Raw genomic sequence first — 13,838 nt, 5'->3', positions numbered from 1 at the left:
TTCATTACTCTCCTCTCTGACCAGCACCACCACCAGAATGTCTCTTTTTATTGTTCACCATTTCTCCAGTAGCTACGACAGTGTCTAGCACATATTCATCAAAATATATTTGCTGCCATCATTATCTCTAAAAAGTATTTACCAGTGAACCATGGAAATCTCTGAGTTGTCTTTTTCCCTGTGTTCTATGATCCGCTTAAACATTTTTTCTTTTCTGTAACATCCCCCTCTTGAGGGATAGAGACTATATTTTATACTTCTTTATATGTTCAACAACCCTAGGAGAAAAAATCTATATTAGGTCTACTTCCCCAAAACTGTCAGATTAGTTCACTTTTTAGGCAGTAATTGTCTTTAGAATAATTTCCAAGTTTGTGGTAAAAATTATGTGTAGTGTTTCTGAAAGAATAAATGATAATAGAGGCAACATACTTACTTCTGGCATCTGTTTTATCCGACTCACTCAAACATAAATCTTCCTTGGCATCAGTGCTTCCCTCGACACCATGCCTTACAAAAAACTTCATATCATTTTCATCAATTTCATTTTCATCATCTATATCATATTTCTGCACCCCTTCTAATAGTTTTACTGCTGCCAAATGGGCAAATCTGTAGAAAAGAATAAAAAAGTTAATGACATCCACAATCTCCTTCAAATTTAACCTGCAGTCTGCACTTAGGCAATTCTACTCTGTATGTTCTTCCATGAACCCATCTACCAGGCAAGAAGCAAATCTGTACCTGACAGTCAGGGACAATTTGGCATATGTTCAACTATGTGGGAAACTTAAACAGTTCCTGGACACTAAAGACCAGGAGTCTTTTAAAACCTGATTCCATTTTTACTGGAAAAAAAAATCCACTGGGAGAGGAGATCCAATATTAAAAGTACGTTTGGAGGGCCGGTGATGTAGCTCAGTGGTGCCGCACCTGTCTGGCAAGCACAAGGTCCTGAGTTCAATCCCTAGTACCAGAAAAGAAAAAGAAAAAAGAACATTTGATGTGCCCCCAAACAGAGCTACTCAATAGAACAGAAAGCCTAGGCTCACCTTCTTTGATTCTTTATATTTACTGCCCTTGTTAGCCCAATTTAAATGGCAGAGTTAGTTCGGGTTCCAGTTACCCATAGTACTATTCCCTTTAACCTTCATCCTTCCTCAACCCAAATCTAACTATAGTACTATTCCCTTAACCTTCATCCTTCCTCAACCCAAAGCATTTCTAAAAAAAGATTCTCAAAATCAGTTTTCATTAGAAAAATGCAAATTAAAACCATGTTGAGGTACCATGACATATCTACTCAAATTATGAAATTCAAAAAAACTAACAATACCAAATGCTGGTGAGAATGACAACAGAAATTGTCATCTATTGCTGATGGGAATGTGAATTGGCATGGCCACAGTGGAAGGCAGAACTTCACAGTTCTTTACAAAAATACACAATAAGCATATGGCCCGGCAAGCTTACTCCTTGGTATTTACCCAAGGAACTGACAACTTAGTTTTCAGTCTATGGTCCAGTAAGTTTACTCCACATTGTTCAATACACTAAACACACTGTACAAGTTTCTAGTCTAGCCGCAATAGGCTAAACTATATACCCTAAGTGTGTGGTAAGCTAATTCATCTATATTTGGATGAGTACATTCTATGATAGTTGCACTATAGTGAAATCACCTACCAACATGTCTCAGAACATATCACCACATTAAGCAACACTCATACATACCGTATGATTCTGGTACATACTGTATGATTCTGGTTTTATAAAATTCTAGAAAATGCAAACTAATCTATGGAGACAAAAAGCAGATCAGCATTTGCTTGGGGAAAGGATACTGGGGAAGGAGAGAGATTATAAAGTGGCAGATAAAGACTTGTAGACATGATGAATATGTTCACTATCTTTCATTATAGTAATGATTTCATAGGTTTCTACATATAAAAACTTAAGAGTTTGCATGATACAAATCTGTGCATTTTATTATATTTCAATTGTGCTTAGATGAAGCTGTTTTAAAAAATAAAATAGTGAGGGACTGGGGATTTAGCTCAGTGGTGCCATCTGCCTCACAAGCACAAGGTCCTGAGTTCGATCCCCAGTACAAAAAAAAAGTTTGAGAACCACATGAGCTCAACTTTTGCAATTTGAGGGAATGACTGGGCCTAACCATCAGGGCCAACTTCAAGAGCCACTGTTACCCATATTTATGCTTTAGATTCAAGTAGGTCTGAATCAAAAACATACAAGAGTTCTTTTAAATGTTCCTTCTTCAAGTGTCAGCATAAATATTACTTCAAAAAATATTTTTCTTCCCTGAACCCTTTCTAAATTCTGTCCCTCTGCAGCTTCCTTAATAACTTTTACTATCATTTGTGTTACTATTACCCTACCTTTCCCCCTCTTCTCCCTGCACACAGTCTACATATAGGAAGGCTTGGGTATGTTTTCATCCTCCATTCTTACTGTACCTTATGCATACTATGTAATAGGATACAGTGATTATAATGACCAAGAACTTTTGTTTATGTATTTGTTTCTCCACAAGACAATGAGCTCGCCATAGCAGGAGCTAACCTGAATGCTAACCATAGTACCTAGACCGGGGCAGATAGATAGGAAGTTGAATGAAAAGACAAACAAATGAGCAAATAGGATTAAATATTGAGGATCTGGCTTGAATGAGTTGGTAGTGCTACATTTAATTCAGATGTAAATCCCAAAGTATGCATATTTCAAAACCCTTCTGATTTCTTTTTCTGTTATCAATGTTGATAATTCCTTTTTATCACAGTGTTTCTCAACATTCATTGTTTACCACTGGTTTGTTTTTTTGGTTTTTGGGTTTTTTTGAGACAGGGTCTCATTTTATAGCCCAGGCTGGCCTTGAACTCACGATCCTCCTGCCTTAGTCTCCAAGTCCTGAGGATACAGGAGTGTGCCACACCATGCCCAGTTTTTACCACTATTCTGATGACTACAGAACTTTCAGCATTCCCCAGTCCCAACTTCCTTTAATGTTAGTCATTGCCACTTCTTCCGTCTCATTTGTAAGTGCTCCTATCCCAAAGGAAAGGGGACAAATTCTACCTTCCAGTTGAGAATCACTCCTTTGGAGAGAAGAGCTGATACAATGTCAAATGTCAGTTCAGCTTAAAAATTGATTGCATTAGCTTTAATTGAGTCCTCTGAAATTCCATTAAATTCTCGGAAATGTCTGAGTACAAGATAATATATGCAAAACTTTAAAAACAAAAGAAAGGAACAAAGCAGATAGGGATCTATACCTCTTAGCTACATCACTGGGTCTCTCTCCTGCTTTGTTGGTAATATTATTGTCTGCTCCCATATTAATTAGCCACTGCAAACATTCTATGTGGCCTTGTTCCGCAGCTGTTAAGAAAAGAGGGAAAAGGAGGTAGGAAATACATGCAAAAATAAAATTGCTATTAATAATTATTTTCTAAAATTTTGGGGTTATTTTTTTCAGGTTTTCTCACTATGGAGTTCAGGCTGGCCTTGGACTCACTATGTAACATGCCCAGGCTGGCCTTTAGGTCACAGGGTTCCTCCTGCCTTGGCCTTCCAAGTGCTGGGATAACAGGTGTACGCCACCATGCCCAGCTTTAAAATTTTGGATAGTACTTTATAGAGTACCTTCTTAACTACTGTTCCTTAACTATTGTTCCTACTAACAAAAGTAGGTTGGGTAAATGTTATTTTCTTATTTCATTTATTCATTCATCAGACAAATATTTAATGAAATATCTACTGTTCTTATACAAAACACATTTAATATCACACAGCAAGCAAATAATGGATTTGAAACTAAAATTCAGGTTTTTTTCTAATCTCTATCCAAGTGCTTTTATCTTGCTATAGCTCCTACCCAATCTGCCACACCACAGTGTGAGTATATCTCAACTACAGGGACTCACATAGACATCAAAAATCTTGCTTTAGCATATATTGTGTGTTTATGTACGTATGACTGTATATAATATACGTGTATATACATGCTCTTATTACTCTGACTCATGTAGTGACAGGGGGCCCCAGAGGTAGGTCAAAGGCTTCACTGAGCTTTATTACAATTTAAAAGGCAGCTTTGATCTCTGCAGCCAGATTCCAAAAGCAAAAGCAAAGGCAGCTAAGACTCCAACAATTGGAAAGTCAAAGGCGGCTAGACTCGAGGGCTTAGAAAGACAAAGGTGAAGAACTCAAGACCTGGAAATCGTTCCCAAGTAGCACGACTAACATAAGAATCACAAACTTTCCCTTTGCTTAATCCTTAAACCTAAACTCCCCATTCTTAAGGCTTGTACCCATAATCCTACTCTCCACCAAAGGACCGGGAAAGGTTGCATAGCCCAGAGAAATCAAATTTAGGATGAAAGACAAGCCAGGAAGCAATCAGATTCCAGGAGCCTATGTGACATAAGGATCTCAATAAAAAGGAGCTGCAGACAGGAGATCCAGGAGCAGTTCACTTTCGAACTCTCCCAGCGGTCTGTCATCTCTTTCTTCCTCCTTCCCCATCTCTAAATAAGTTGTCTTCTTTTATTTTAAACTGCTTCTTTAGTTCTTTACCAAAGGTGGGTTTAGGATTGTGGGAGCTGCACATTCCAGCACAGCAGTGGCACAATGCGGCAGAGTAGTGGCTTGCTTTCCACGCTGGGGCATTAAGTGTGGCATAGTGTGGGGAGGTATACAACCCTCCCCAGATGTTACACTTACAACTCAAAACTTATAGGCTTAAGCCACACTTAATGATATAAACTACACTTCTGTATAAATCTTGCACTCAACACACATATCCTCTATATTAATTTTTACCTACACAACTCTGCTTAAAGCCCATCATTCCTCTATGTGCTCATTTAACTTCCACTGATCTTGGGTCATCTCAAGACTCAGCGAAGCTTTGGAAAAAACTTGAACTTGAGTCTACTAAACAGTAAGACTTGAGAACAGACTGTGATCTTCATGTTCCCCAGAACTTAGCAAGTGGCTCGCACATGCAGACCCTTGATAAATGTTTCCAGGGTTAATAAGTAAATGATGCATGAAAAAAAGTAAATGTAATCTCAGCTCTGCTCTTAACAGGTATGTAACCTCACTCAAGACACCTGACCTGTCTGAACGCCAGTTTCCTCATCTTTAACAGAGATGAGTTTTATTTACAAAGAGAACACACTACTGCTTCATAAAATTGTAATAATAAGCCAGGTATAGTGGAGCACACCTGTAATCTCAGCACTTGGGAGGCTGAGGCAGAAGGATTGGCATGAGTTGGAGGCCAGCCTGTACTATAAAGCAAGACCATCTTGAAAAAAAAAATTTGCAATAATGAATAAATGTGACAAGAGCTTTGTACTGTGTTAAATGTCATATAAAGTACTACTACAAAAACCCCCATGAACACTTCCAAAATAATTTGAACCTTAGCAACTCTGTCCCTCAATACTCGTTCCCAAATTCCTATCATGTGTATTTTAATAATCAAATTTTTGCTGTTAATTGTCATATAAAAACCCCTAGTTAGGGCCAGGGATTTAGCTCAGTGGTTCCGGTGCCTGCCTCATAAGCACAAGGTCCCGAGTTCGATCTCCAGTACCAAAAAAACCCCAAAACGCTAGTTGTTTCATAGTATAAATATGTAGCTCCTTGACAGTAAGGCCTGGATCTCATTCTGTCTCTACAGTCCATCAAAGAATAGGAACTTTTGTTATACATGTGGCTTAAAAGTGAACCCCTATCCAATACTGGCAACAAAGTCATAAAGCCATATTCAATGACAAGCAACTCTCACTACAACCCAAAGGTCTCTGAGAACTCTTGCTAGTCTTTCTTTCTCTGCTTAACTCAGAACCATCAGCAAATTCTAAATTGAGGGACTGTCAACCTGTCTCTCACTTCTAATTCCTCTCCCCTCCTCCCTTCCCCTTCCTATCCCCCCCCTTCTCTCACTCCTTTCTAGAACTAGCTAACAAAGACTACTACAGGATCTCTCAGGCCTCTATAAATAACCCCACTTCATACAAAAGCAGCAACATAAGCATATTGGCTTTTTTGTCCTCAAATATGATCAAAGTTATCTTTATGATCATGGATAATATTGTGCTTTATAAGATAGGATGAGTTTAGCTAAACATTTCCATTTTAACACACAGGGTAATGTTTTCTAAAAAGGAGGAGGGAAAATAATTTATCTACAATAAAATACAACAAAGATTTAATCAAAGATTCTTATATCAATGAGGGTATATTAATTCAATCAATATTTTATTAGAGAATAAGATAAGATTATGCAGTGATTTGAAATTTGTAAGAAATGACTTGAAATAATTATGGTTTAAGAGCAAGTAAAAGAAAGGGGAAGTTAGTGGATTTAAATTATTAAATGATTAAGAAGAAGCTCCCAATGAGTAACAGATACTATAGTTTGCTGAATCAAATTAAAACAAAAGGAAAAAAAGCAGATAGATTGACAAAATGTGGGTAACATGAACTGAACTATAGGAGGTATCAATTTTTACATGCCCATTTTTGGGTACAATCTAAACAAGAAAAGGCTAAGGATCACAAGAGTACCAGTTTCCCAGCTGCTGCCACTTACCACACCTCCACCATACCACAGGGTCCACCCCTGGGCCTAGGAGCCCTTGATAGAAAGACTCATAAGAGACTGAGTGAAGGGAAACTCTTGGCTTCTTCTCTTATTCACCTTCCACCATCTAACAATGGCTACATTCCTTCTTCCAGATCCCTCACTTCTAACTCAAGCAGTAAAGAACTAAATGGGATATTCTGAAAACTAGCTATTAGCGAAACTGACTTTATTTTTTCCCTAAAGATGCACTATGTGCACACTCAGTAAGCCTATCTTTTGCTACTCTGTCTAAATTATATCCCACACATACATTGACAATTATAAACATATTTAGAATATGGAATGGAAGCTGTAATGGATTTGTTGTGGGCTGAGTTGTGCTTCCCCCATTCACATTCTGAAGTGCTAATCAACCCCGGTACCTCCAAATGTGATTGAAAATAGACAGGGCTTTAAAAAAAGAGGGAATTAAGGTAGTCCTAGAGATGGCAATAATCAAATCCAAGCAGTGTCCTTATAAGAAGGGCCAAGACACATGCTCATGCACAGAGGACACCTTACGTGAAGTCACAGCGAGAGGGCAGCCATCTGAATACCAAGGCAAGAAGCCTTGGTAGAAAGCAACCATGCTGATTCCTTGACTCAGCCTCTGTAACTATGAGGAACTAAAATTTCTATCTTTAAGCCACCCAGTATGTAGCATTCTTTTGTGTCAGCCCTAATAAACTAATACATGGCTTTGGTTTAGGCAGCCATGTTAAAAAGAAAAGACCACAAGTTTTTTCTTTTTCTTTTTCTTTTTTTGGTACCGGGGATCAAACTCAGGTCCTTGTGCTTATACAGCAGGCAGCAAAACCACTGAGCTAAATCCCCGGCCCGACCACATTTTTTTTAAACGTACATATTAAGTCTGCTCCCCACCCACTGATCCCACAGGGGAGAGCCCCTAGACAGCAAGCAGGGATGCATGGAGTGCGATCCTCCAGCCCTACAGCAGAGGTTACTAAGGTGGGGACCTCTATTTGTATGAGAATACCTTCACACTTCCTCTTCTGAATCAATGCTCCCATTATAAAATTATTAGCACACATGGTGCTTAGATTTTATGCTTGATGTATACTAGGGATTAAACAAAGTTTACCAATTAAGATAAAAACAATCAGTGAGAAAACAATATGTGATTTGGAGACTGTCAAGTTATTTATGAAATAAAGTCCAATTCAAACACATGACTACATTAAAAAGTCTATAATCTTTTTCTCTCTAAGAGTTTTATGAGAATCACATGTCATCAGATCATGAAGAAATTCAACATTATCACAAATGAATCAGAATGGAAATTTTAGCCACAAGGGTTAAATATTTGATTTTGAGGCTTTTTTTGTTTTTTAAAGGAAGACTGAAAACCATAATTCCTAGAATCTCAACACTGAGTTAACAATTTGACAAAGTCTGATTTAAAAACAAGGAAAGGGCTGGGGATTTAGCTCAGTGGCACCACGGCTGCCTCACAGGTACAAGGTCCTGAGCTCAGTCCCTGGTACTAGTGAAACAAAACAAACAAAAAAACCAAGGAAAATCTGACAAATATTATAGAATTCTATATGAAAAGGAGAAAAAGAAACATCTTAAAAACATGTTTAAATCTAATAATATTCATTGATCATTTTTGTGAAATTAAAAACATTTTCTTAGTCTAAAGAAGAAAATTCTGCTATAAATTTTTGAAGAGATGATTTTCATGTTAACATGAATAAGTCATTCTTTTAAATGTTATTCTAAGAAACTTCCTAGCAGTGTATTTCAGCGTCTTCATTAACATAAATTCTGTTGGATTACTCACAAATGCAACAATGTATAAATGTCTGGCATCATAAAAAGCATGATACTTGAATTGAAAATAAGGCATTCTGTATACCATGTGCTATAGACTGATATACATTAGGGCTTCAGAAAAAAAGTTTCATGTTCTCATGTGTTTCATGTGTTTGCACTTTTAAAAGTGAATAACTCGGGCTGGTGATTTAGCTCAGTGGATTCGCCGCCTGCTGCACAAGCACAAGGTCCCGAGTTCAATCCCAGGTACCAAAAAAAAAAAAAAGTGAATAACTCAGCAGCAATTTTATCAGAACTGAAAATGCATTTGGCACACACCTGTTAGCTCAGCACTCAGGAGGCCAAGGCAGGAGGATCTCTGTGAGTTCAAGGCCAGCCTGAACTACACAGTGAGACCTTATCTCAAAAAACATATATTCATACATACATAAAACTGAAAATGAAGCAGAAATATAATAGCTCACCTTTATGCATTGGAGTTGATCCATTATCGTCACGCTCGTTAAAACTGATTATGCCCTCTTCTAATAATTTCTTAAGCATTTCCAAATCACCCTTAAAGGCAGCCACATGACCTGGAAATGCTAAAACTATGAATAAGAAAATTCAGCATTTCAGTAAATACATGAGTCTTACTTAAGCTTTCATAATTTTACATTTTAATAAGTTATATTCTTATAAAGTTGTTCTTTTAAAAGATATCATAATCAAAGTAAAAAGAGAAAACATCTGTATCAGATAAAAATAATTAAATTACTAGAATCAGGAATTTATAGAAATTCAAGTCAGGCGTGATGGTGCACACCTGTAATCCCAGCACTAGGGAGGCTGAAACAGCAGAACAGCTGCTCAGTTACAGGCCAGCCTGGGCTATAGAGTGAGTTCAAGGACAGCCTGAACTACATAGTGAGACCCTGTCTCAAAAAAAACAAAGCAAAACAAAAAAACTTATAGAAATTTAAATTATTTAGAAAAATTACAGAGTCCATTTTTCTTTTTTCTTTTTTGTTTTTTGCGTTTTATTCTTATTTTTATCTGTTATTTTTTAAAAGAATGCAATTTTCTAAAAGGCAAAAAAATATAGGTAGATAACTAGACAACTTTAATACCATATGTTCTTTTACATATAATGGAATGATAAATCCAAAACAATATTCTACTTGTGAGAAGAAAAATAAAGGTAATGGTATTAGGGACAGAGATCCAGGAGACTTCAATTCTAATAGTTTATTCTTAAATTTGTAATATAAACAATCCTCTATGTGTTAATATATACACACTTTTGTCTAAAATATTTCATAATACAGAATCTAGATGAATACACGGACAATAATATATAATAAATTTTAATATGACATTTGCCTTAAAAGTTCTGTTTTCCTACCCCATTGCTTCTACTTATTATATTATTATTACTATCATCATCATCATCATCACATTATATACTTAGTTTCATTTCAGCTTAGTGACTTACTTTCCTGATCTTCTGGGTTATTTCCTTCCCATGCAGCCCCTTGGATAAACTGTAAAATATTTTGCTTAAAGAACCTCTGGGCCAGGTCCAAAACATTTTCTCCATTGTCATTAAAGGCTTTTAAAGCTTGTATGCCATTGCTCATTCTACTGAGTAGGAATTTAAAACAGTGAAGGTGGCCTTCCATGGCTGCTAAGTGAACTATTGGTAAGAGGGAAAAAAAAAAAAGAATTCAATGTTAAAATTGAAAGTAAAATAACTTGAAAAAGGAACACATTAGTTCTATTCCTCACAGGAAGATGCCCATCCTGCCCCATATGACAGACTTGCCCTGAGCAAGGAGAATGGACCATGTTCCCAGCTTGCATCTCCTTGCACTGACAGCCTTCTGTCACACCAAAGCAGGAGCCTATTTCTTCTTTTTTTTTTTTTGGTACCAGGGATTGAACTCAGTACCTTGTGCATGGGAGGTAGGCGCAGTGCCACTGAGTAAATCCCTGGCCCAGGAGCCTACTTCTTGAATGACTACACTTCCTACCACTTTATAGAGAGACCAGATGACAGCCACCTAAAAGGAGGACCCAGAAAGTTATCTTACAAAGTTAAATCCCAGTTATGCAGCTTAAAATTACAGAGAAAAATGATTTTTATGTAAATAAATAAAAATTTAATATTTGAGAAAAAGTGGAATAAACCAAAAAGTCACTATGTAAATATGAGTATTATTTTTATCACTATACAGTACATTGTCACTTCTCTATACTAGTTATTTTTTATTATAAACACAAAGACTACATCAAAACTGCAGGCTAAGCATACCCACTAAATACATCATTTCTACCCTAAATTCTTAAAAATATCCAAAAGATATTTTCAAAACCATGAACAACTAAAGTTTAACGTGAACATCAAGAAATTTTTTCTGAGACAAGAAATTTTAAAGAATCCCTGAAAATATACTGGATCAGACTGAGGGATAACTACAACCAAAACCCTTCTAAAAAAAATTGCTCATGTAGTGGTGCATACAGGTAATCCAAGCATTGGAAAGACTGAGGCAGGAGGATTACTGCTGAGTTCAAGGCCACCCTTGGCTACTTAGTGAGTACAAGCCCAGCCTGACCTACAAGGAAAGACACTATCTCAAAAATATAAAACAAGAAGGAATGGTTGTGAGGCAGTGATTCCAAAGCCCAAGAAAGTCTTTATACCTCTTATTATTTTGGGAAGCTCAGTTCATATACTACACAAACTTTGACTGTAGAGAAGCAAGACGTTTCTCAAGTAGCCATGCAACTCGGGAGAAAGAGGTCCCAAAATTCAGTGGTCAGTGTTTCTGTTGCTGAGACCAAATACCTGACAGACACAACTTAAAGGTGGAAATGACCGAATCGATGGTCAGCTGGTTCCAACGGAGGAACATCATGGTGGGTGGGCATGATAGGACCAAGCTGCTCAGCTCATGGCAGCCAGGAAGCACAGCCCAGGGGAAGAGCACCAGCGGAGATGCACTCTTCACAGGCACACCACAAGGGACCACCCCCAAGTGGGCCCTGCTTCCGGACAACACTGAGCTAGGAACATCAGTGGAGTAAACAATCACTAATGAGAATATCGCCCCCAGTATTAAATCAGCACCCAGGAATCTCTCAATCCAGTCAAGCTCAAAAGTAAAATTAGCTGGGGCCGGGGATTTAGCTCAGTGGCACTGTGCCTGCCTGGCAAGCACAAGGTCCTAAATTCAATTCCTGGTAAAAAAAAAAAAAAAAATGATTAGCTGGCACAGTCCGGGAGTTGAACTGCTGGCTCACACCATGCTGTCCTAGGTCAGTTGTCCTCCCACAATACATCTCTCCATGAAAACTTAGGCTTCTCTGACGGCTAATTCATCATACATGCTTGCATGCCTTACAGACATTTCTACCTTAACATGTTGAAAACTAAAGAGCTCATCTTCCTTGCATATATTTTCCTTACGTAATCTTTGGCATCTTAGTCAATGGAAAATCTTTTCTATGTTTTTCAATCCAAAACCTTAGAGGCATCCTTAATTCCCCTTTCTATCACTCCCCGCTGCCACTAACAGCAAATTCCACTGGCTCCTTAAAAGATACAGGTAGAGGGCCGGGATTTATCTCAGTGGTTCTGCAGCCTGCCTTGCAAGCACACGGCCCCAAATTTGATCCCCGGTACCATGAAAAAAAAAAAAAAAAAAAAAGATACAGGTTGAATTCAATTAGTTCTTACTATTTGCTGCCTCTTACAATATGCTACACTAATCCAACCCAAATATCAGCCTAAATTATTATATTAGGCTGCTACCTGCTCTCCCTATTTCTTGCTTTGCCACCTTCACAACCTCACTGCACTTCCCTCCCAACCACACTGACTTGCTGCTGTTCAAACACAGCATGCACATCCTTGCCTCAGAAGCTTCATACTTGCTGTTACCTCTTCCTGAAATATTCTTCACCCAGGATATCCACAGGCTTGCTTCCTCCACTCCTTCAGTTCTTTACCCAACTCTTATTTCCTCAGTGAAGGCTTTCCTCACCTCACCATGTGAAATTTCTACCCCTCCAATATTTGCTACTGCTTTCTGCTACATTATATTTACCCATTTAATATTACATGCACATATTTGGCTCATTCATTTCGATGATTATCTCTCTCCCCTCACCACCACATGAAAACGAGAACTTTGTGTTACTTTTCATGATACCCCCAGCACTTCTAAGTGGATAAATATGTTTTTGAGAGAGGTTTGACTACAAGTAGTCTAGTCCTGAGGCCACAGTCTTTTGTGTGTGTGTGGTTTCTTGAGACAGAGTCTCACTGTGAACTCACTATGTTGCCCAGGCTGGCCTCAAACTTGCAGTGATACTCCTGCCTCAGGCTCCCAAGTGCTGGGATTACAGATGTGAGCCACCACGCCCGGTGTGAGGTCACATTCTTAACCTATACATTGTACTATTATAAAATATACTCTATATGGTTGTATGATAATTAAATATATTTAAAGAAACAAAAAGATTTTTTTGAGCAGACAATAAAAGACAAAAATGATCAGGTGTGTGAATGAAACTGACTCCTATCATGTGATACACACAGAAAAGGTGTGTAACAGCTTTTTCCAGGTGGGTCGCAGATCTAAATGTGAAATTAAATAATAAAATGCCTAGAAGATAAGTCAAGGAATGTCTTCACAATCATAGAATAGGGTAAGTTTTCTTGTTTTTTTTTTTTTTTTTTGGTACCAGGGATCGAACTTAGGACCTTGCGCTTGCGAAGCAGGCGGCGGAACCACTGAGCTAAATCCCCGGCCCAAGTTTTTTGGAACAAGATACAGATAGCACTAGCTACAAGAGGAAAACATTATTAAAATGAACTACATAAAATTAAAACTTCTATTTATCAAAAGGTATTGGTTGATTGACTGATTAACTATGGTACTGGGGATTGAACCCAGGGCCTTCATACTGGGCTATATCCCCAGCCCCTATTTTTCTTTTTTATTTTGGGACAGGATCTCACTAAGTCACTAAATTACCTAGGACAGGTGTGAACTTTTCATCCTCTTGCTTTGGTCTCTCAGAATACAGCTACTACAGGAGTCCACCAACACATTCAGCTCTCAAAAGGCATCTTAAAAGAATATAAGGTTGAGCCAGGCACAGTGGCACAACACACTTGTAATCCCAGCACTGAGGAAGCTGAGGCAGGAGAATTGCCATGAGTTCAAGGCCAGCCTGAACTACATAGTAAGACCCTGTCTCAAAAGGAAAAAAAAAAAAAAAAAAAAGGCAAGCCAGGGAATGGAAAAATATTTGCACAAAAAAGTTATCTGCAACACATATAGCTGACAAAAAGGGCTTATAACTAGAATATATGAAAGATTCCTACAATTCA

General features: G+C 37.9%; 1 protein-coding gene across 8 annotated transcripts in view; it reads right to left on the bottom strand.

Moving 5' to 3' along the window:
* The window catches only part of Ankrd42 (ankyrin repeat domain 42), a 62,141-nt gene that overhangs the window by 19,391 nt on the left and 28,912 nt on the right, over positions 1-13,838 (bottom strand). For all 8 annotated transcript variants that reach the window (XM_087212244.1, XM_087212245.1, XM_087212243.1 and 5 more), the window contains 4 exons: positions 9,930-10,130; positions 8,920-9,045; positions 3,294-3,399; positions 437-612 (listed from right to left, as the gene is read on the bottom strand). In XM_087212244.1, the coding sequence (XP_087068370.1) occupies positions 437-612; positions 3,294-3,399; positions 8,920-9,045; positions 9,930-10,130 (609 nt within the window). The remainder of the gene's footprint in view (positions 1-436; positions 613-3,293; positions 3,400-8,919; positions 9,046-9,929; positions 10,131-13,838) is intronic.

This window comes from Heterocephalus glaber, unplaced genomic scaffold (assembly GCF_053883595.1).
Source record: "Heterocephalus glaber isolate CG9 unplaced genomic scaffold, H.glaber_assembly_v1.0 deba00001429, whole genome shotgun sequence".
NCBI classification, from domain to species: Eukaryota; Metazoa; Chordata; class Mammalia; order Rodentia; family Bathyergidae; genus Heterocephalus; species Heterocephalus glaber.
Note: the sequence above shows the minus strand (reverse complement) of the source record. Positions and strands in the feature narration are given on the sequence as shown.